The sequence below is a fragment of the Pseudoliparis swirei genome, chromosome 23, assembly GCF_029220125.1.
Source record: "Pseudoliparis swirei isolate HS2019 ecotype Mariana Trench chromosome 23, NWPU_hadal_v1, whole genome shotgun sequence".
Classification (NCBI taxonomy): domain Eukaryota; kingdom Metazoa; phylum Chordata; class Actinopteri; order Perciformes; family Liparidae; genus Pseudoliparis; species Pseudoliparis swirei.
In genome coordinates, this window is record NC_079410.1 from 17,681,111 (window position 1) to 17,702,733 (window position 21,623).

General features: G+C 42.9%; 1 protein-coding gene across 1 annotated transcript; it reads right to left on the minus strand.

The window, feature by feature from the left end:
• Positions 1–1,047: 1,047 nt before the first annotated feature.
• On the minus strand, positions 1,048–15,282 carry slc29a4a (solute carrier family 29 member 4a). Its single transcript, XM_056408146.1, has 10 exons — positions 14,867–15,282; positions 11,589–11,720; positions 11,358–11,471; positions 10,452–10,580; positions 9,393–9,467; positions 9,029–9,297; positions 7,188–7,308; positions 6,828–7,015; positions 5,117–5,357; positions 1,048–3,906 (listed from the first exon to the last, which is right to left on the minus strand). The coding sequence occupies exons 1-10, from the start codon at positions 15,111–15,113 to the stop codon at positions 3,761–3,763; spliced, it is 1,662 nt and encodes a 553-aa protein (XP_056264121.1). The 5' UTR covers positions 15,114–15,282; the 3' UTR covers positions 1,048–3,760.
• Positions 15,283–21,623: the final 6,341 nt, after the last annotated feature.

Genomic DNA, 21,623 nt, shown 5'->3' on the forward strand with positions numbered 1-21,623 from the left:
TATATGTATATATGTATATATATATTATATATACACTACCGTTCAAAAGTTTGGGGTCATCCAGACAATTTTGTGTCTTCCATAAAAACTCACTTTTATTTATCAAATTAATTGAAAATTGAATAGAAAATATAGTCAAGACATTGACAAGGTTAGAAATAATGATTAATATTTGAAGTATTAATTTTGTTCTTCAAACTTCAAGCTCAAAGGAAGGCCAGTTGTATAGTTTCTATCACCAGCATAACTGTTTTCAGCTGTGCTAACATAATTGCACAAGGGTTTTCTAATCAGACATTAGTCTTCTAAGGCGATTAACAAACACAATGTACCATTAGAACACTGGAGTGATAGTTGCTGGAAATGGGCCTCTATTCACCTATGGAGATATTTCATTAGAAACCAGACGTTTCCACCTAGAATAGTCATTTACCACATTAACAATGTATAGTGTGTATTTTTGATTAATGTTATCTTTATTGAAAAAACAGTGCTTTTCTTTGAAAAATAAAGACATTTCTAAGTGACCCCAAACTTTTGAATGGTAGTGTATATATATATATATATATATATATATATATATATACAGCGTTTGTATGCAATCTGGTTCTGTCTGCACAGAGCTTGAATGCCGTGAAGTGACCTTTACCCCATCATGAGTATCTTTACATATCTTTACTTTCTGCTATAGTTTACTCTACTTGCTCTCCAGATGTTCCTTCCTGTCTCTTCTTTCATCTCATATCTACATGTGGTTGGCTAAACTTTTCTCTACACTGTTAAACTCGTCACAAGTCACTCTGGACAAGAGTGTCAGCTAATGTCAAACATATCTTAACATCATACATGTACATACCTGCAATTTGACCTCTTCATCTACCCCCTCCTCAGACTTGGGGGTCAGTGTCAAGTGTCTTTTTTACATAATTAATATGATTCTGAAGCGTCATAAAGGGACTCATTTCATGTTCGGAGTTAGTTTCTCCAGTTCAGCTTAACTTGTTCATTTCTCTGGCAGATTATGCTGATAAAAAAATTAAATAAAGGTTAACTTGTTTCATGGTAAGGTCATTTATTTAGAATATCTTACTTTTTTACTGATTTTACATTTACAAATAATGTCACTAAGCAAACGGCAATAAAATAATCGGCCAATTAGGAATCTTGAAGGAATATTTTCTCCTTTTGGGACACACACACACACACACACACACACACACACACACACACACACACACACACACACACACACTTGTTCCCTTTCTCTCAGAGAGTGATACGGCTCTCATGTGGGTGCAGTAAATAAATCTGGAGCCAGTAGTCGGTTAGCTTAGCTTAGCTTAGCATATCGAATAAACATCTGTCCTCTTATATTACCTAACTGGTAGTAATCACTAAAACAATGTGGCGTTTTACTCTTTTTATGTTTTATATGCTGAATCGAACAAGAGTAATATGTAAAATTATCATTTAAAAAATAAATAGTTTCCACTGATTAAAAAGATGAGATCCATGACGTTAAATAAGAGCTGCTGGAAGTCAGATGTTGTTCCCTTTGGACGGTGCCAGTCATTTTCTCTGCTGCACCAGCTGCTGGTGGCAGTACAATAGAGAGCGGCATCAATCGGCTCGTCTAACTCGCCTCAAGAAAGTGTATTTCCAAAAAATGTCAAACCTTTCCTTTAAATGAGCTTAAATGGTTGAAAGAAATGTGAGTTCAAGGTGCAACGCTTTGAAAGATGGGCTCCCCCTTCTCTTGAATGTCCCTACGGTTTCTACCAGAGGGAGAGAGAGAGGGAAGGAAAGAGACTTTTCATGTCCTTTAACGACACATCTGACCAAAAATAACTAAAAACACATTCAAACCCAACAGCTCTGGGAGGAGAAATGCCTCGGGCAACGTGCCACCGTCGGCCCAGTGGGACGTACATAATGAGGTGAGCTCCCACATGGAGTCGACCGCTCCTCAAGCGGCTCTGACAGAGGCAGCCGTCTCCTACATAATGTAGTGCGCTACACTGAGGCCTGTTTTCTTCATAATGTATAAAGCCTGGACTCTGCAGAGATCCACTTATCACGGGAACATGTATCAAACCCAACAGCAGATGTTGGGAGAGAAGCTGAAAAACAAAGGAAACCAGAGTTCTCCAGATCGCCTCTGCTAAATAAAGCTACAGGAAAATATGCATCTGATCTTTTTCTAGTTTATATGAAAAAAATAAGAGCTCTTATACGCGTTGAGAGCATTTCATTCTATATATTTACAACTTTCATCCTGATCACATAATTACATTCTCTCGTTTCTCGGGTTCTAACACTGATCAGAAACAAGCAGACGTTTTGGCACGTATATGTTTTTCCCAGATTATCCCACATCATTAAATGAATGTTACACACAGACAACGTTCAGAGGGACACAGAGGGGACACAAACCATTTGTTTAAACCACAACTGTAAGACGCAGCTATCTGGTACATTGATGCCAACATCTGTTCTCTTTCCACTCATCAGATGATACGAGAAGAGATGTGGAACCCAGAGGAAACAGACAGGAAGTCATTCAGTTTCTTCTTCTCTTAAAACGAACTGAGAAGCTGCAAATGCACATAATCATAATAAATCCATATAGGTTTAACATTCTTATTAGTTTTTTCCATTTATTTATATACTTATACGGCTGATGAGAATAATGTTCTTCATCATTGAAAGTAAATGCAACTGATGCTTTTCATCCAGTTGATGCATCAACAATTATTTTTACTATTTAAATATCTTAACAACTCAGAGACAACCAAGTTTTGACCGTATTTTGTCTGTCATTAGAAAACTGTAATTCCTTATAAGGAAGTACAATTAAAATAAAAACAGATTTTCTTGGTTCTATTTCTGTGTTAAAATGTCAAAAATAGTGTGGGAGAATTTTATATCCAATCGTTGCTCTTCCTGTAAATGATTAGAATATTTCCGAAGACTCTTGAACTCGTACTTAAACATATCTGATGGGATTTGGGGCGACTGGATTTCCGTCTCATAATTCTATATATTCCATTATACTCGCAAACAGGTCACACTGCAGTTGCTCCTGTTTCACGGTGAATTGAATTGAGCCTTTGAGTCTCTTTGTTGTGGCGTTTAAATAATGTGCTCAAAGGTTGTCAAAGATTATGATTCGGAAACAGCTGAAACGACGGCTAAACCCCACAGTGGCATCTCCTCTCCACTTTGAATACCAACAATGTGAAATGCATCCAATGTGACCCGTGACACACAGTTTCCTCCAAAACTGAGAGCCGTTGGCTCCCTGCGGTGAACGACCGCTTGACTTTACACTGAACAAATGTCAGCCAGTCGGCTCGCACACACAAGCAGACAATAGTTTCACTGTGAGACACTTTAAGGGCTTCTGTGGACAGACGTCCAGCTCCTCACCACAGCAGAGCCGTAACATTTGAAGGTCAGTGAACCAATGTGGAGGAATGTGCTACGTTTTTACTGTTTAACATAATGTCCTCCATTCTTTTTGTATCTTATTCCACTTTCTGTCTCCAGTAAGTCACAGTGAAGCATGGCCTGGACAAAGGAGAATACGTCTCTCAGAGTATGAACATGAACCTTTCAAGAGTTCTTTGCCGCGAGTCTTTTGGTCCACCGCGGCTGGATTCGAGTCCACCTCTCCCTACGCTGCTCCTCCCGGCCAGGGTCTTGTGTTTGTAAATGTTGTGTGCGTGTATGTGTGTTTACATCCGTGATTGTGTGATATTCAGTACCCGGTGGCGTTGGCGTGTGGGTGCATGTTGAGCGTGGCGATGTGTGTTCCTGGTCCCGGAGCCGCGAAGCTGTAAGCTGCGTACGCCACGGCGGAGCCCACCATCAGGCCGCTCATGTAGGAGACCGCCATGGTGTTCCCTGGAGGGACAAAGAGGGTTTACAGTCGCAGCACGAGCCTCTGCAGACGGGGCACGAGCACTGAGCACGCACACCGGTGTTTACCGGCAAAATGCCACAACACTGAGGAGGGATTGTACACTTGTGTCTCATATTCATGGCCTATTGGATTTTTTGTATACACGTCTTGTAAAGAAAGAGGTCAAGTAATAATCACGTTATAAAGAGCTGATACCCTTGGCACAGTGATCTGCATTTAAGATCATAAGAATCAAGATTAACAGACTACAGCTACATTAGCATCGCTGCTTTTTTTAGCTAAATGGTAATGTCAGCTTGCTAATGTGCATATACAACAACAACAACAACATGCTGATGTTTAGCAGGTATAATGTTCACTTGCTTATTTTAGCGTGCTAGCATGCTACTTCAGTAGGCTACATACGAACGACAGCACATTTTGCAATTCGTTGTAGCGGTACGGTAACACGTTTTAAGCTAGCATACAACATGATCTGGGTACATGGTTGTTTTTAAACTTGATATTTTGGAAAATATGCACATTTTCTTTCTATTTGAGGGATGCATGAGAAGATTGATATTACTCACATGTGTGAATGCTAAATATGAAGCTACAGCTAGCAGCCAATCAGTTTAGCTTAGCATAAAGACTGGAAACAGGACTAGCACGTTAGCAGAGGCTCTGGGAGGCGTTCCTCTCGCACCGAGTCGACAGACGCATCACAAAGAGTTTTGTTTGTCCGTCCCAAACACAAAGACGCTCAGCTTGCAGCTCAGTTTGCAGAAGGAAGCAGCGAAGCATCTGAAAAGCTGGAACCTCTTTTGCTTGATAAATATCTTGAATGATTATTTGAAATAATTGTCCTTTCAATCAACTAATCCATTTAGAGTTTGATGTGTTATTGTTTTTGTAGCCGTTTCTCTCTGATATTAGACTGAAAGAAGAATAAAAATCAACATAACTACGATAACCTACTCGACTGTGGGTCAGTTGTTAGCAGGTCCGTCTTTCAATCAGGGGGTTGGCGGTTCAATCCCCGCCCTGGTCGATGTGTCCTTGAGCAAGACACTTAACCCTGAACTGCCCCCTGTGTTTACGGTGTATGAATGTAACATGATAGTAAGCGTCAGCTAAATGACATGTGATGTAATGTAACCTTTACAAACTCTGCATGTTGACATTATGAAACCATCCCGTAGTTTTACTCACCGGCCAACTCCCGCTGCTCGTGCGACACTTTTCCCGCAGCCTGGATCATCGGCACGGACCCGAAGTAGCCGTTAGTGACTCCCATGAGGAGGGAGAAGAGGCAGGGCCAGGCGGGATGGGACAGGGTGGGCGCGCTGGCCGGGTACACGCACATGACAAACAGAGGGATGAAGACCACCCTCAGGCAGGAGAAGAAGAGCAGGCGGCCTCCGGACCAGTCGTATGGCAGCGCTGCAAGAATCTGAGGAAGAGTTCCAGTGAGGCTGAGGGTTAGGGTCTTCTCTCCAGACATTACAGTTAAATTAGTTTGAAATGATACATAATGAGTTGTCCTGAAGTAGCTCACTTAGACATGTGTTCACGAGCTGCTTGGGGCACGTTCAAGAGAGCACAATAGGTCACTCGTTTTTTTCCACTGTTCTTTGCTTTTTCTAATCAGGATTTTTTTCTTTTTACCTCTTAGCTACCTTGATTAAAGTTATCTTCTCCCGTCTTATCTTTTTCCCCCCACTTTCAACAAAATGCTAAATTTTTTATGAAGACAAAGTCAAAGTGTGCAATCAGAATAAAGTTCACTTTCAAAAGATAAAATTAGGACTTAAGGACACCAGATAAGGTTTCATTTCTTAATATTCGGATAAAGCCTTTGAGCTAAGTGCAATTATCCCAAAATAAACCAGATTTCTTTTCCATTCTTACTTTAAGCTTTAATAAATGGAGCGACTCTGTTTTCTCAAGGTCAGTCCCAGTGTCACAGAGGGCCTTCGTCTCTTCTCTGCTGTAGTTGTGCAGCCGGGCGGAGGCCGACAATTCAATCCCACAATCTCAAGAGGTGTGACATCGTGGGGATTGCTTTTATAAATGCTGGTATCCGAGTCGATCAAGTGTATTTTAGGGCAAGGGCATATTTTCCCTGGGGATTTTTCATATTTAATATTTTACAGTGTCAGTTTGATTCAAAGACCACCTCTTAATGAAACTCCTGAAGCCTCCTATTTGCTCTTTAACCCTTGTGTTGCCTTCGGGTCAATTTGACCCGATTAAATATTACACCCTCCTGTCGCCTTCGGGTCAATATGACCCGATTCAATGTTTAACCCTCCTATTACCTTTATATTTACTAACATATTTTACCCTTGAGGTCAATATGACCCCAGCTATTAAAATCTCCAGAAAATTATTAGAATTAATATTGTTTTCCAAGTTTAAGTGTGAGGTACTTTATGTTTGTTTGTTGACTCCCGAAAGAACACCGATATTAAACATTGAATCGGGTCAAATTGACCCGAAGGCAACACAAGGGTTAAACTGTGAAGCTGTTTATCAGGAAAAACTGCTGTCGAAGTCTCATTAAACTTGTCATCATTATTTTATAAATCAAATCTAGTATGGCTTCTTTATATTGATTATTTAATTTGACTGTTTCTTTGTGATCCATTGCTCATATGAACATATTGATTGCAGTTGCTTTAACATCGTCTCTGAAATATCTCTCTCTGCCTTTCAGATGACTTACCAGGCACTTTAGCCCAGAAAACACAGATCTATAAAAATATGTTCTAAACTGTCATTAAAAATACATTTTCTTCCATAGCTAAATAAATAATGGAGATAATTAAAAAGAGATTGGAATGAAACAGTAACACACTCTTGACATAGTGTGTGTTACGTGTGACATAATATTGACATGTGACTGAATATTGTACCCCACCTTGCCAACAAAGTCCGACATGTTGAAGGTGGCCATGATGAGGATGGGGAACCACTCTCCCAAGGTGTGGTTTCGTATTTCTGACTCCAGCCCGGGAAACAGACACAAGGTGATGCTGTAGGTCACTGCTATCGACAGCATGTAGGTCCAGATCACACGGGCCACCACGTAACGACGCAAGATCATGTCTGGTTACACACACACACACACAAAGGATGATATTTAAAAGATCTCACTTGAACAGCGTAATCTTTAAGACTATTCCCCTCTTCCCATGAATCACCGGGGGATGCACTTAAATGTAAAGTCCATCTCTCGGAGTCAGAAGGTAACGGAGCAGTGATTTAAAGAGGGAAGTACCGCGGACGCCAGGCCAGCTCCTCCTTATCTTGGCTTTCGGGGCATCGAATCTGACGTACGTCCCGCCCTCAAAGTCCTCAACCACTTCCTCCGTCGGGGTCGGTGCTGTGCCACCGTTTCCCTGAAGAGACACACACGCAGAATAATTCCTCAGTGTTTAAAAAAACCCAACAGGCAGATACACATTTGAGCTCAGTCATCGAGATTACATCGACCATTTAATTACAAACTGAAATAGAAAACACATGAGCCCTTTTATGATTAATTATCAAATTACTTGGGTACACATCCTCACTTTGTTTCTCATTTCCCCCCAAAAAAGGACGAAGCTTTATGAAGGACATCAACAGTTCTTTAAGAAAAACACTAGAGGTAGCCGTCACACCGTAAATACACATTTTGTGGTTCCGTTAATTTAATATTTTCCGGGTTTCTTTTCGGTCAGACTGACTGCATGACATCATCTTTTTATGGCATTGAGTATTAGAGATGATCACTGTGAGTGGCTGCGGGTTGACGTAATGATAATGGAGACTCTGCAGATTGGACTGCAAATAAGCTTTAGACACAAACACACACACACACACACACACACACACACACACACACACACTCACACACGCACACATAGTCTACATACACACAACAAACACACAGTCTATAAACACATGTGTCCTCTTTATCCAGTACATCCTTCTAATCACAGATCTTATTCTAAGCACATCACACACACAAACACACACACACACACAAAGACACACACACACACACACACGATTGAAGGGACTGGCCAGAAGGCACCACTCTCCTTGATTATACTTTAACATAGAGCGCTCAGTATCCCCCGGCAACCAGAACAAAGAGCTGCCTGGATCAGCCCCCAGATGCAGAAAATGACACACACACACACACACACACACACACACACACATACAGGGGGGCGTCCTTCACACACTTGTAATATGCGGACGTAACAAGCACACATGAAAAGATGACAGCCTGAGGTGATGTGTCTTCCTTTGAAGGCTCTGAACCCCCACCCCACACACACACACACTCACACACACACACACACAGTGTGATGTGGAATATCAGCTCCACATCCTCAGGCGCCAAAGTGCTGCTTCAAGCATGAATACAAAGTGGATTCACCACTTGTTTCATATCTCACTAATTTCTTTCTTTCCCTCCGTTGAGTCTCATCTCTTTGCCTCGACCGTTTTCCTCTCGGTGTCGTGACTCATTTTCTTTCTCTTCACAAGAGGCCTTCGCTTTTCCCTTTCTCTCTAAAATGGCATCGTTCCTCATATTTTTTTCCACATCACCACTTTCATCCCTAATAACCCCAAAATCTCTTCCGCTCTCAATATTTATCTTTCTAAGTGCAGCGCAGCTTAAATAAATGATACAGCGTTTTAAAACCCACTCAGCCCTCCATCCCTGCACACACACACAAAACACACACACACACACACACACACACACACACACTCACACACACACACACACACACACACACTACTCGCAGAAATCAACAAGGAAATGGGAGTGGCATGACATCACAGTTTAGAGGCCTTTCTCTCGCTCTCTTGCTGTTGCAACATTTATGAAAGATTATGTCGATTAAACTTTAATGAGAAAATCTGATCTAATGTGAAGTGATTAAAAAACATAAACGTGAGCCTCGTGGTGGCGCGAGAGGAAAAGTCACCAGAGTCAGGAGGAGGTGTGGCGAATGTTAACGAGATATAATCTGACAGAGCAGCACAGAGCTCCTCACACGACTACACACACACACACACACACAGTAGAGAGAACACACCGTCCACACACACACTTACAAATCGTACGTCCTCTGCGGTGACGTCGTGGTGGACTCGGTATCCGGTCCCGTTGTCGTGCGGGTCGCGACCTTTGACCGGCCCTTTGCCCTGGGCGCTGTTGGTGTAGTAGCGAACGAATTGAGAGCGGCGGACGAGCAGGTGGAGCAGGAAGCAGAGCATCTCCATGCTGATGGAGACCAGGAAGAAGATGAGCGTGTTCCTCTTCTCGTCGGCGATCAGCAGCTTGGTGAAGATGCGCGACAGTGAGATGATCACACCTGCTGTGCCTGGGAGGAGACAGCGGGGCGGGGGAGTGGGGGGGGGTGATTACAGGGACAGGCATGTGCAGGCGCAGAGCTTTGTCGGTGTGAGTTTGACTTACTCTCTCCGGTCATCACCCCCTGTGTGTACCTCTTGGGCAGCATCCCCATGTAACCATAGAAACTGGACTGCTGCACTGGAGAGGCATCAGGGAGTGTGTATCAGTGCAAACAGGCAACGGTGAAACAACATCAATAATTGAGAGGCACAACTTCCTGAAGCCCCTCTGACCTTCGCACCGCCGCTAATTAAAGACTGTCGGCCAAAAGCCTCCGTGATCACAGACCGGCTCAGTTTATGACATCATCGTGTCATAATGACGTCATCGTGTCATTATGACATCATGTCATTATGACATCATCGTGTCATAATGATGTCATCCTGTCATTAGCAGCAGCTCTTACTGAGCACCTGTCGTTTGGCATCACTCTCCACGTGACGTACAGGAGGTCAGGAGGTCGACTGCAGGACATCAACAACATCGACTCATTATCACCTTATTTATGGGGTTTTATTCTCAATAGCTTGAGATATTTATTTTACAAAAACAGTCTTATGATTCTCTAAACTGTAAGAGCAACTCTCACACCTGTTTCATGGGACAGACACACAGACAGACAGACAGACAGACACACAGATAGACAGATGGACAGACAGACACACACAGGCACACACACACAGACAGACACACAGACAGACAGACAGACACACAGATAGACAGATGGACAGACAGACACACAGACACACAGACAGACAGACAGACACACAGACACACACACAGACACACAGACACACAGACAGACAGACACACAGACAGACAGACAGACACACAGATAGACAGATGGACAGAGACACAGACAGACACACAGACAGACAGACAGACAGACACACAGACAGACAGACAGGCACACAGACACACAGACACACAGACAGACAGACACACAGACACACAGACACACAGACACACACACAGACAGACACACACACAGACAGACACACAGACACACAGACACACAGACACACACACACACACAGACAGACACACACTGTGCACTGTCCCTTATTAAATAAACCATTTAAATAAATAGACAGACACACAGACACACAGACAGACAGATACCTGTACATCCGAAGGCCACCACTCCCACTGAGACGAGGTTGATGACATAAGCCTGCCTGGTGGTGAACTTGGCGAGCCAGACATCAAACACACTGACGAAGATCAGCGGCCCCAGAGCTAATATGTAGCCTGCAAAGGAAGAGACAGACAGACAGACAGACAGACAGGTGAATGGACGCCACAGAACAGGTCATGACTGAACACAGGCTCGACAGGCCGTCCTGAGGATCGCTTCCCCCTGAAGGCCGATCCTGAGTTTGTTAACTGCAGCAGACGAACATCAAAAGACATTTCACCAAGGATGCAGGCAGAGCTATTTTAAGCTGGTGAAACTTTGCTCTTCCACTTGTGAAACAATATTACGTATGTGTAATGATTTCAGATTTCTCTGAGGGTTGACATACATTTTTAAATAACAGTTTTTTTTTCATTTCTGGTATCGGCTGAATCTCTTTAATATTTGCTTTATTAGCTTTTTAATGAATAATTTGGAGCCGAAGTGAAATCTTTCCAGTATCAGACACTTCCATATACAGTACCTGGTGCACATTACGCCTCAATGTGCATGCTCATATCTGAAGGGTCTACTTAAATAGAGAGTTCTCTTTCAAAAAATATTTGAAAGCTGAAAAGCAAAACTGATGATGATGCAAGGTGTAATAATAATACCAACACTCTTGAAACACTGAGTTCACAGAATTGGGCAAAGTCAGTTTGAAAAATGTCATCAATCAAATCCATGGGAAAATGTAGTTCATTTATCTTCTTCTTTAAACTGTCTTCTCCATTCTTGCTCTACGTATTCTGCTCCGATAAGGCCTGAGGTTCATTAATAACAGATTCAGAGCAAAAGTTTCCATAATGAGAATTTCTTTCACAACTGGAGCTCCTTCCTGCTCGACTTACCCACAGTGATCCTGGTGTGCAGGCTGAGTCGCTCCACCAGCACGTTGTTGAGGATGACGGCCAGCAGAGCCACCAGGATGTACGTCAGACTCATGTCGAACACGATTGGCGTCCCTGAGACACACACACACACACACACACATTGGGTTACTCTCCGGGTGTGTGTGTGTCTGTCGGACGCACACATTCTCTAAAAGGTGCAGGTCCCGGCTTTATTCATGCGGTTTACACCTTTAAACTTGTGGTGCAGGTAGTCCACATCGGTGATGAAGCTGTTGTAGGGAAGCAGGAAACCCACGCCGGCCAATAGCATTGCGAAATAGATGCCATGGTAACGGTCGTCAGGGATCGGCTCCTCAAAGTCTAAAGGAGGAAGGAAAGGAGTCAAGGGTTAGAAAATTAAAAGAGGATGAAATCACACTCAAACAGTCGGGATCAAAATGACTTCAAAGCATCTGAATTGGGTCTGGAGCGAACACACTCCATCCCCAACAGCCAATCAGGATGAAGCAGCTGGAGACCGGAGACCAGCTGAGTAGCTTCAGATTAAAAAATGACTTTTGCTGCTGATTCTGTTTCATGGTTAAAGTTGTACATTTTCTTTATATCATTTTCTTTCTTAATCCCTAAACTTTCCTAAACCTGTATTTTGAGGATTTTCAATGTTTCCACCGATGAATTAATTTGATACCACCTATTTCACTTTGTTTAATATAATTTAATAATATGATACCTGGGACTGAGACATTATTTTCCTATTCATCTGGCGACGCCTCGATTCCTCAATAATAAACATTATTTTCTTATAAATAAATGCCTACTTAAATAACCGTATGTGCAATGGCAACAAATATATAACATACAGGTCCTAAAAGACTCTCCATGTCTGCTGCTCTGACGGGTTTGATTTAAATGGTGGAGTTAGTTACATCAATGCTCCGACAGAAGAGAGACCAACTCAAACCTCATGAGCAGAAGATCCAATGAGGCCTGCAGCGCCGCCTGTGACGGACGTCTCAGGCAACAGGCTGAACAACTTTTATTTGTCTCTTCTTGACATATTTAGTGTGTGAAGATGATTTGGGGGAACGGGGGCGACTTTATGAAAAAGCATGAGAATCTCTGTGGTTATTAATGTTTTATTTGAACCCTCCTCCCATGTCACACTCATCTGTCATCGGCATATGGCAAAGTCCATCTTTATAAAACATGGCGCACGTGAAACTTGTCTTTTTGTTGCTATTTATGTGACTATGAACTATAATGCAAAGGACTGCTGGAAGAAAATGGCAACTGCTGCTCTCCTCAAAAATGCCAGACAGCTCCAACTTTAGCCAAAATAAAAACTACCCCCCCCTTTTTCCCCCCTTCTCTAACCCTCTTTACTTTTCCGAAAGTCCTTCAGTAGAACTACAGATTACATTTTTCATTCAGTCTTTAAGTCTGACTTTCTCTCTTTGTTGTTTTAGGGAAACGACAGACGGCAGACTTGTGTACACTGAGATATTAAGACTGACAGCCACAGACTGGAGCAAAGGAGAAGAGACTGAAAGAAGAGAGGGAGCGGTCTGGGGGCCCTCGCTGTGGGCCCTCGCTGTGGGCCCTCGCTGGGGGCCGTGTCCTCGGTCACTTGTGATCTGGTTAACTGCCCTTTGAGCAACCTGAGTAACCAGGCAACACGGCAATGTTCTCTGAACAGGCTGCTTCCTGTTTGTTTTCTACACATTTACTCTCTCTGTTTTTATTCTCTCAGCCTCCACCATCATCTGCACACACACACACACACACACACACACACACACACACACACACACACATACACACACCAAGCAACTCACTACACCAGTGAGGAAGGCTCCATCATTGGCTGCAACAGGACTATCAGGAACAGGTGGTGAGAGGAGGACATGAAGAAATGATTCTCCATATCGGAGAAAATATACAGACTGCTTCATCTCCGCTGTCCCGGGGACAGATACAGGAGAACATTCCTGATACAGGAGAACATTCCAGATACAGGAGAACATTCCAGATACAGGAGAACATTCCAGATACGGGAGAACATTCCTGATACGGGAGAACATTCCTGATACGGGAGAACATTCCTGATACGGGAGAACATTCCTGTTACAGGAAAACATTCCTGATACAGGAGAACATTCCTGATAATGGAGAACCTTCCTGATTCAGGAGAACATTCCCACTGCTATTAGACTTTATAATAAATGGTCTTCTTTTATGAGCTATCTGTCCCTGGTCACTCAGAAAAGCTGAAGCTAACTAGGCTAACTAGCTTCCACCTGCTACAACCATAGCTAGTTAGCACTGTTAGCTTCAATGTTCATCTTCGTTCATGGAACTTAAAGATGTCAGTGTCCCGGCGATCCGTTTGTGAGAGATGGCTGAACGGCCCCCGAGGTGCAGCCGGACGTTCGTTCCTGCGCTCATACGAGTGATGCATTTAGGAAGAGGCAACGTCGGGCTGACTTACACGGCCTGAAGAACTGACGCGTTAGCCATCAGATGTGGAGCATGACTCGTGGTTCCCTCCTCAGTGACTGGGTGAATGTTTATTGCTTTTTATGATGTTTTTATTTTTCCTTTTTTATTTTTAATGATTTTATGATGTTTTTAAAATGTATTTATTTGAATGATTTTATTATGAGGCCTATATTTGATCGTAACCAGTATGTTTATTACCTTCGCATTGAAAAATGCGGAAGGTTATGTTTTGATCGTCGTGTATTTATTTATTTATTTATTTATTTGTATGCGTGTTATTCGCAGAACTCAAAAAGTATTGAACCGAATCGCATGGAATTTGGTGGGATGATTGTTTATTATCCGGGGACCAGTTGATTAGATTTTGGGATCAATCGGGTCAAAGGTCAAGGTCAAGGTCATGGAAAGGTCAACATTTTTTTTACCATAGCACGATACATTTGTGTCCAATTGGCATGCAACTAATGCCAAAATGTTCATAATTCAATGCCCAATCTTGTGATATGCGAAGGTATGTGCTCTACTGAGTGCCCATTCTAGTTTTTATGATGTTCTTGTGATAACCATTTTCTCCATTAGTGATGGCTTGTTATATCTGGCCACAAGGACTACAGTTGAAATTTAGCTTTAGACTGACACATTTACCGCTGGGTTGATTGATGTGTACGGTCCCTGTTCAAATAAATAAATAAATAAAAATTAAAAATAGGACAGTGTGTAATCAGACTCTGTCTCTGTTATTTGCAGACAACAATTAACTTCTAACATCAACATTATTTCACTTAATTCCCTGGAGTTTTTGAGGGACCCACTAAATGTGGATAGTATAACTGTCACATGATATCCTGTCCAACACTGGTATACACACTTACATATTATAATGTACCAGTGGTGCTCCACTCAGCAGGTTGTGAGACAGAGAAGTTTGTTGGTCTAAAAGAAATGGAGTGTGTACCAGCTACACACACACACACACACAGAAATAGGTGGAATGAACACTCCCTCACCGGGCTCGGACAGCGCCAGCACTCCTCGCTCCGGGGCGTCTTTACCGATCTCCTCCTCCTCCAGCTGGTACGAGTCGAAGCTGTAGCTCTGCACCACGCCGCTTTCTCGGCCCTCCCTCCAGCCCTCCCTTCCTCCTTCCCTTCCTCCCTCCCTCCATCCAGCTTGTCCTCCCTCCCTCCACACATCCCTCTCCTCGGGCATCTGGACCGGTGTTGGCCTGCGGCGCTCCGCTCCTACCGAGCCCATCTTGGTGCTTCAAGTAGACTCCACACACGCACACGTACACACACACACACACACACACACACACTAGACTATCCTCTCGATACTACGAGCTACACTCTCTTGGGAGCGTACATGTCAAACACAATCGACACCCTGGAGGAGAGGCAGGAGAGCGTAGAAGTAGAAAAGCAGGAGACCTTCAGATGCCGGAGGATCTGCAGCGGGAGACAGAATTCAAATGTAAAAGAGGAGGCGGGATGAAAATAAAAATACAAACACTGTCAGTGCCTTGTTAAAAGAGACAACAGTCAAGTGTGTGTGTGTGTGTGTGTGTGTGTGGCATATTAAATGAGAGAATCGGTGGATGCATCACGGGATGACAGACAAGGATAAATTGCATCTCTGCATTCAGCATCATAACAATGTGGAGGAGAGACAACAGTAAATGAACCACAGCGACCACCATGTTGAAGACCAATTAAAGAAAAGCACCAAACATCGACGGGGCCAAGATCCTCCAATGGGAGGATTTGCTGTTCTTCTCTTTTTTCTTTAATATAAATATATATATATATATATTGTGTACTATAATTCAGACACAATAAGCAACCCCAAAACATCAGTATGGGCTAAATTGTCACGAGCCAAGTTATTTGCCCGACTAAGAGTTGTGTAGTTAAAAGAATAAAAGCCAGAACATCAACAACTAAGTAGTTTAAATAAATCAGCTGACACAAAACTTCTTATTTTAGCAAAGTAAAGTAAGCAATTAAAATCCAAAATACTTCTTACAGGTGTAGAGGACTGTTGATGTTTATCACATTCATCTGCATACAATACGGCTGCAGCTGATTGCTGTCATTATCAATCAACCTGGAGAACAGTTGCTTTATTAATTGATCGATTGTTTGATCAATAAAACATCTGAATATCCTGCGATATGCATGCCCAATACAGGTTGACATCTCTACATCGCTTGTTCTGTCAATCAACAGTCCAAAACCCCAAATATTCTATTTACGGGAATCAAATATCAAGATGGTTTCAGAATAAAACTTTCTGATTATCAATAAATTGTTTAATTGATTAAACATAAAGCTCTATCACACAACATCTTCACCATAAACATGACTGAAGGACTATAAAAGCAATAAAAGCAACAGTAACCTGCTTCCACCCACTCGGGTCCTCGGGGACCTGTTATTGTTACAACCTGCATCAACATAAATGGGTATTGACATTGTTCCACACACACACACACACACACACACACACACACACACACACAAAGCACACACAAAGCACACAAAGCACACTATGTGCACACCTGTGTGGTTACACAAACGCTGGAGGACATCCGCACAATTCAGCTCTGTCGCCACACCCCCAGCCCGCTCACCTGACGGCCTGCGACAGTCTACAGAGAGGAAGCAGCTCGCTTTGCTTTGAGGAGATGCTGAAAGCAGCTGGCGGAGCAGATGGTGTCAGGAGGCCCTCAGCTCTGAAATGTGGCTTCATCCTCCAGCGTGGAGGCAGAAGAACTACAGGAGGCGTAAACAGAGGCTCCTGGACCAACACACTGGCAGCTTACTGGGAACGTGTGTTTTTTAAATGTATTTTTTATCTCATAATGATGCCAATTCACGTGCGTCTACACAGCCCTCTGCAGTTCTCTTCGCAGCCTTAAGGCGGCGCTCTCAGCCTCTACCTCCTTTGAATTAAAATAATTGAATTGCATTGTGCAGTTTGTATTGTTTACATACATGATGATAGCATGAGCATCCAGAGTGAGCAAAAATCACTTAATTTGACACCGAAATCAGACAATCTAAAAACCCACCTGGGAAACACATCAGTGTTGAATCCATTAACAAATCAATTAAGCTCGCGCGCACGTTTTGCTCGTCAGCTCCTATAAGGGCGCGTGAGAGAAATTGAAATCGGGATCTTAATTGAGCAAAACAAACGACGCAGGGAGGCTCTCCCAGTTATTCCTCTTCTTCTTTTCCATCATTAAAACGATCACAACCAAGTCCTCCGAGCTCTAAATGTCGCTTTTATATCCCGAGTGGTTTCTGCCTCACACGGGAAACCAAAACACACAAACAACAGGTTATTAAATAGCCCCTTTACCTCCCGGTGCCTCCTCTCTCGCTCCCCTGTGTCGTGCCCGCTCCTGCTCCTCCTCCTCCTCCTCCCCCTCAGCAAGAGGATCCTCTTGGTCTCTGCACCGGACCTGGTCCCTCCTCACTCAGCCGGTCTCCATCAGACAGAAAAGGGAGCGGACCCCGGTGCCTCCTGCCTACAAGCGCTCCGGACGCAGCGGAGGAGAAGGACGCGTGGATGGATGAGGAGAGCGAGGGAGGAGCGGGGAGGGAGGGAGGGAAGGAGGAGGAGGATGTTGCCTCTGGCTGTTCGTCTTTTGCAATCAGTCTCTTCAAACGATCTGTTCAGAGTAAAAAATTAAAACAACCGAAACGCTTTTTCATAATGTGTTTTTTGCCTTTGCATGTTTAATTAAAGAACATTTCCATGGAGGAAATGTATGCATGACTTATATTTATTTATTATAATACAGACTATTACAACTTCAGAAGCTATAATGTACCCGATGCAACAGGAAGCCTCTCTTCACAACATCTAAGGGCAGAAGTCAAGTGAATAATAAATGACAGAGGAGATCAAACAACAACAACAACAACAACAACAAAGAGATGTGATGAGATCGCGTTAAAGACACATTATTGTTGCAGTGAGCGACTACAGTAAATCCCTCAGGAACAATATGAACATTGTGCTCTTTGTCTCCTTTTTGTCTTTCATTAATTTTTTATTTGGCTTTATTGGCACGATGTTTACATGTGTTGCCAAAGCACTTAAGAAAAACTGTGGTTATTAAAGAAGAGGAAAAATAGAGGGAAAGTCACATTCATGCAGACACACAGGCACACACACACACACACACACACACACACACACACACACAGGCCCACACAATTCTGGCACTGGAGCCTCTGTGTGATTGACAGTTTTAGGAGTCAATATGCTAATGCTTTATTATTGGCAGGGGCTCTGCCATATTGCCCCACCCCCCCCCCCCACTGTAGGAACAGAGCCAGGTGGGAATTAGCTAATTATACTGCTGTGTCTTTTTAGGTGTGCAGTACAACAGACCCAGGATCTATTGCTCGTGGGTTTTTTAATATATATTGTTAGAGGCCCCGTGCTGAGGACACAGGGAGATGTTTTGACTGTAAAAGCCAAAATAAATTATACAACTAACCAGGCACGTGCACAGATAGAGCCCTAGTGGTGCTCAAGCACCAGCCCTTTTGCCCTGGATGAGAAAAGTGCCCTTTTTGCTGGAGACACTTTTTTTTCATTCATCAGTATTTAAGAATAAAAGTTACTCTCTCTGTCATAAACTCCCCCCAAATGTGATTTGATATCCGACGGGGCATTTATTTGAGTTCTTGTGAGAATTTCGCCCCGACGTGCTCCACGGCGCTCACAACGTTGTTTTGTGATAAATCAACCACAACATTAGCGCTGCTGAAAACATGACGTCACAACTGGTCGACGTTTCCTAAAACAAATAAACAAACAAAAACTCAGAAATCCATGATTTCAAAGCCTTGCAGCTGTTTACTGATGTCATGTTTGAGTGATAGAGAGAGAGAGATCATCTTTTTTGTGTTGTATTAATGCTGTTTAGACATATTTGAAAGTATGTTTATAAATGTCACGAGAATTCACAGCCAGAAAATAGCAGCTAAACTATTCTAACTATGCAAGCTCTCGGTGTCATGCTATCCTTGTGCATAATTGTTTTATGTGTTATCTCTTTGTTTTGTCTGTTCCAGTCTTACAACGATCAATCTTATAGAAAACGAACAACACAGCTCAGCTAAAATAGATTTAATTTACAGTAATGTAACAACACAAGTGATCCAAACTATAGTTTCTCCTCTTCATCACTTTCAATAACACATTTTCGCTGCTTCTGAATTTCTTCTTGGCTGTTGATGACGATCAATATCGTTCATTTTGAAAATGAGGTCAGAGGGCAATACGGATCTGTATCAGACCAGCGAGGAGGGCAATACGTGGCTGGCATGACGACCCATTATCCAATCAGAACGCTTGTACTGTTGCTATATAATAATTCATCTTTATTCATAAAGAAAATGTAAGTTAGCGGTCTAATCCTGCCCAGAGGAAACGCAGGTCGAGGACAGCATCATTGGTGTTATGCTTCAACTTTGTCCGAATTTTTTTTTTGGCAATGGGTGCCCTTTTTTTAGGTTTGAGCACCTGCCCCCCAAAATGTCTGTGCACGTGCCTGCAACTAACAATTGGCTCAACATCACAGAGCGCATCGAACTGCAACAGCTGCAGCGCTGCATGTAGAAGGCTCATCCCGTCAGTAAACCAAATATTTTATGGTGAATGATAGCATTTGCTGATCTTGAGGAGATTACTAAAACTAAGAAAATAGATAACATCACTCCTGCACTAGCTGCTCTGCACTGGCTACCCATAAAATCAAGAATCACTTTTAAAATTCTTCTCTTAACCTACAAAGCCTTGATTGGTGATGCACCATCATATCTTAAGGAGCTTGTAGTACCATATTGCCCCACTAGAGAGCTGCCTCACTAAATGCCAGTGGTGTATAGTAACGAAGTAGAAGTACTTCGTTACTTTACTTAAGTAGTTTTTTTGGGTATCTGTACTTTATTTTACTACTTATATTTCTGTTTACTTTTACTTTTACTTCACTACATTTTTCAATGAAAACTTGTACTTTTACTCCGATACATTTCCCCTGAAACAGTATCGTTACTCGTCACTACGGAAAAAAATAATCATGAGAAACATCGGGGACTGTTGTGGAACACACCGCAGCGCACCTGAACGCAGCACGAACACCAGGTTGGGGATCAGTGGTCCTTGCTGCGTGTTTTCTATTCCCAGTGATGCCCAGGATGCTAGTGAGCGAGCGGCTACAGATACGACTCATTTCATGTGGAGCAGCAATGGAAGCTCCTCGAACCACGGGGACCAAGATCAACGTCCGTGGCCATATTTGGGCGAACTCTTTTCTTTTGTCGGAGTGAAAGTTCCTTCCTACCGGATGAAGTGCCTCTTATGCCGACCGAAAGCTACGGAGATATGGCCTTCAACAACTCACCAACCTCAGGAAACACATTGAGGTCAATTAAGATTAATCCCATGAGCCACAACGTTAATGTTTAGTCATCATAAACCTGTTAAGATATCTCGCAGTGTTGTCCTCAGGATTGGAGTACGATATATCTTTGGCAGGAGAGGGGGAAACAGGTGTCTGATTGTCCTACGCATGTTGTATGTTAGGCTAACGTTCGCTAGCTATCGGCTTTAGCTCAGTGGGGTAAGAGGGCCGTCCTGCAACCGCAGGGTTGTGGGTTCGATCCCCGCTCTCATTAGTTGCAAGTCGAAGTGTCCTTGAGCAAGGCACTGAACCCCCAGTTGCTTCCGGGGCTTCGCGCAGCCCACTGCTCCTTAATAACTAAGGATGGGTTAAATGCAGAGAACTAATTTCCCCTTGGGGATTAATAAAAGTGTATATTCTATTCTAAATGAGACAATTAGCGTTAGTGTAATAGACGGATCTCTAGCGAGTTAATGAGCTGAAGAAGTGTTGACAGTTGTGAGAATTTGTTGATTTGAGTCGTCTTAGCTAAAATATAATGCTAATCATTACAGCATTATTCTAATTTTTTGTATTAATATTATAAGAGTGACGGTCCAGTAATGGCGACGATATTGATTTGGGACTGTTGTTGTGTTTAACTACAGAGATACAAGTACATATTCACAAATCAACTCTGGATGCACGGACAGTGCATGAAACTAAATGTATAAACTTCAAATTAAAACAAACTATTTTGTACAAAACTTTAGGTTGGGGTCATGACATGTTAGGAAGTGTTATTAATTCTATCATGTCTGTAATACTCTCACTTTATTTCAGGAATGGACTACATCAAGCAGCACATGGAAGAACCTCCTGCAGCTATGTGATGCCACCAGGTCCAGTTCATCTGATGAAGAGGACTTCTTCTTCGTCATCTCAAGCGCATGACAGCAGCAAACAGCTGGATGGAGACGTGGATCACGTTGACTTGCTGAAATGCTTCCCAACTGTGTGCTGCTGTCTGTGAAGCTAGACACACTCTACCTGCACCATCAGGGCCTGTGAAGCTAGACACACTCTACCTGCATCAGGGCCTGTGAAGCTAGACACACTCTACCTGCACCAGGGCCTGTGAAGCTAGACACACTCTACCTGCACCAGGGCCTGTGAAGCTCGACACACTCTACCTGCACCATGTGAATGGCTCTTCAGCATCGCAGGACTCGTCTTCAGCCCCAGAAGAGCGACACTGAAATCTGTCCATTTTGAAAATCAACTTCTTTTGAAGATGAACAAGACATTTTTCACTTTAAAGTGATGATTCTGGTTGTTACTTTTGGTTCTGCTTTTTT

Excerpts from the sequence above, each read along its gene's own strand:
- slc29a4a (XM_056408146.1), bottom strand. The coding sequence starts at position 15,113 with ATGGGCTCGGTAGGAGCGGAGCGCCGCAGGCCAACACCGGTCCAGATG. Across the intron at positions 11,472-11,588 it reads CCTGCACCACAAGTTTAAAG|GGACGCCAATCGTGTTCGAC; the intron begins GTGTAAACCGCA and ends TGTGTGTCTCAG. Across the intron at positions 7,309-9,028 it reads CCGCAGAGGACGTACGATTT|GGAAACGGTGGCACAGCACC; the intron begins GTAAGTGTGTGT and ends GTGTCTCTTCAG.